The following is a 2,939-nucleotide window of genomic DNA, read 5'->3' as shown; positions in this document are numbered from 1 at the left end:
TGCTCCAGGGAGCAGGTAAAGAGACACGGGTGGGAGGGTGGAGAGCGTGAGCACACAGAGTGCGAAGAAGAGCAGAAAGGAGGAGACGGGGCTGCAACGTGGAAAGGAGCTCTTGGAGGAGGAGGAGGGAGCGGAAGCATCCCCAGTGAGCAGTTGTAGCTCCAGGCCAGAGCAGCACAGACCTCTGCAGCCGGTAAAGATGAAGCAGCTGGTGGGGCCCCTTGGGGGTGGTGTCCAGGCAGGTTCTCTGTGGCCCCCCACCACTGGAGTCCCTCCTCAAGGCCTTTCCTCCCCTGGCTGGTGGGGCTGGGGAGGCAAAAGCAGGTGTCGACGTAGGTGGTGGCCCTAACCCTCCCCAGAGGAGGATCTGGGGCCTGGGGTGAAGATGTTGAGCCTGAGCTGGGTGGGAACCAACACTTGTTGGAGCATCTTCCAGCTCTCTGGGTAAAATAAGATGGAAAGAGCAAGAAATTATAGAGTGAGGGACCCCAGAGTTTCCCCTAGGGATACCAGGGTCTTGGGCTGTGTGGCAGGGCTGTGCTCTGAGCTTTGGTGATGGGGCAGACCAGCCTCACCTTCCTCCTTCTCTTTGCTTCTGCAGTTCGTGAAGGAGCCGGTTCAGTACAAATACAAGGCACCAAGCCCTGAGCTCTGTAAACGGGTGAGATCTGTCAGGTCAGTGCAGCAATGGCTTCCTATCGCTGTCCCTTGCTCCCCCCATGCAATGCTGGCATCCCAGCAGTGGGTCGCCAAACTCTGCCTTACCCCTTGTCACTGGACACATGGCGTGTCTCCAGCTGGGTCACTCCTCACTGTGGCCTCTCTGGTCTGGTTTTGCAGGATCTCGAAGGCGATGCTGTCCTGGGCATGCTGGATACTCATGGGCAAGGACATGGACTCAGATGTGGACTCCTGAACCCAGCCTGCCCTTCGTTTCTTCACTGATTCAGGGCTGCCTGGGACAAGCAGCTGGGAGAGGGTTTGAGGGGGACACCAGGATCCCCATCCCCAAGGGGCCTGCTGAGTGGGTTGGCCTGGCTGTAGAGATTCTGGGGATGTGACCTGTTGAAGGCCAGCACCCTCAGCACTGAGAGGGGATAAAAAGCATTCCATTTTTCCCTCTCCATCATTTCCAAACGCCTTGCCCTGGTGAGTGGGGACAAGAGGTGACCCAGTGCCACCGTAGCAGGGGCAGAGGTCCCACACCCTGATCCCCATTGCAAAGGCAGTGCAGGAGTTTGGATGTTTTATTGATCGATTTTTAGGTAGGGTCCTGCACTGTTCATTACAAAAAATATCCCGCAGGGTTATGCTGTAGAAGTTAAAAATAAAAATTGTATATTTTTTAAATACACAGCTCTTGTATTAAAAACAAAAAGAAAAAAAAAAAGCATCATCTTGCTGCTTTGTCGTAAACATCCGTGTACAGAATGCGCTTGGTCCGGGAGCAGAGGGCAACACAGGAGAAAGCCGCTTGGGTGTTGGGGTGATGCCAGTGCTGTCGGGAGAGCTGGGGGGATGGCACAGCTGGAGCTTGACTGCAGAGCTGGGTGCTGAAACGCAATGGGCCCCAGTCCTGAAGATGGAAGCCTGCATCTTGAGGGGCTGGAGAGAGCGGTACCCCCGGGGTGAGGAGCTGGAGAGGTTGGAGGGCCCTGGTAACGCTTGCTAAAAACAGCAGACTGCCACGGCCTGCCCAACTCCTGCCCAAAATCAGCTCCCCCCACAGAGACCATCATGGGAAGGCGATGCTGCTCAGCACATCCCAAGGGCTCCAGCACGGTCCCTGGGCCTGCCTGCTCTCCTGGGTGATGCTGGTGGCCTGGCCGTCCCCACAGTGAGAGGTGAGCGGTGCCATCGGTAGCCAGCCCCACGGCCGCATCCACGCCAGCCCAGTACGGAGCAGACTTGTGCCCCGGAGCTGCCAATCACCCCGGCACCATGCGCTTGCTTGCAGGGTTTTATTGGGAACAGTGCGGCAGCATGCAGGGGCTTCACTGTCCCAGGGCTGGCTCCCCCTGGCCCGGCACCGGACGTCTTTGGTCTATGGCTGCTGAGTCTTGTGCATTCGTAACAGTTTGTGCCGGGGCTCGGGGCTGCTCGCCTTCGGTGCCCGCTCCAGCCTGCAGCTTCTCCAGCCTGGGAGGGGGGCAGTCCTGTGGTGTGGGACCTAGAGGGGTGATGGGTGCTGGTGTGAACATGGGGAGGGATCCCCTAATACCCCCAACACCCACTTGAGCAGGGGGTCCAAGGGATTGGGGAGCGTCGCATCTCACCTGCGGCATCCGAGGAGGGTCTGGGCTTATCCTCTGGTTCCGGGAGGGAGTCGTGCTTGGTTCTGCGCTTGAACACAGGCGACCGCCGCAGGCGCAGGGGAATGGTGGCGGCTGGGGGAAAACACAAGCCAGCCCTGCATTACGGTGGGTGCAGCTGCTGCAGCCCATCCCAATACCAAGAGCCCCTCAGGATCTTCTCAGTGTAGGGATGGGAATCGCTGCATCCATCACCCCAGCACTGTGGGTGGCCACCAGCCAAGAGACAACACTACCATGTGTGTGAATGCCACCATGTCACCACTTGCTTCCTCTGGCATAGGGTGCAAGGGGGATTTGGGGTCCCACTCCAGCTCCCACTTACTTCCCAGCTCTGCCGGGCACTCAGGCTCCCTGAGCTGCTCCTCATGGACGGACACAGCTCGGCGGCCGGTCCCCCGCGGTGCCGCCAACCGCGGCGTCAGCCAGTTGTCTGGAAAAGCAGTGAGGAGGTGATGATGTGGGGGGACCCACGCACCTCCAACCTTCTGGTAGACCCTCATCAGTACCCAGCGCTGAGTGCTTGGGTCCCTGCTGCCCCCTGTTCCCAAAAGGCTCTGGGAACACAGATGGAGGACCCCGTTGGCTGCTTGCTCATCCCTACCTTCAGTATCAGGAGGCGTGGGC

The 2,939-nt window shown here is 58.9% G+C and overlaps 1 protein-coding gene across 1 annotated transcript in view; it reads left to right on the top strand.

Moving 5' to 3' along the window:
* The window catches only part of ACD (adrenocortical dysplasia homolog (mouse)), an 8,616-nt gene extending 7,700 nt beyond the window's left edge, over nt 1-916 (top strand). The window contains exons 13-14 of the mRNA XM_010193550.1: nt 602-675; nt 841-916. Coding sequence (XP_010191852.1) covers nt 602-675; nt 841-916 — 150 coding nt within the window. The remainder of the gene's footprint in view (nt 1-601; nt 676-840) is intronic.
* The last annotated feature ends 2,023 nt before the right edge of the window (nt 917-2,939 follow it).

This window comes from Mesitornis unicolor, unplaced genomic scaffold (assembly GCF_000695765.1).
Source record: "Mesitornis unicolor isolate BGI_N332 unplaced genomic scaffold, ASM69576v1 scaffold28251, whole genome shotgun sequence".
Lineage (NCBI taxonomy): Eukaryota > Metazoa > Chordata > Aves > Mesitornithiformes > Mesitornithidae > Mesitornis > Mesitornis unicolor.
This window is presented reverse-complemented; position numbering and strand designations above follow the sequence as displayed.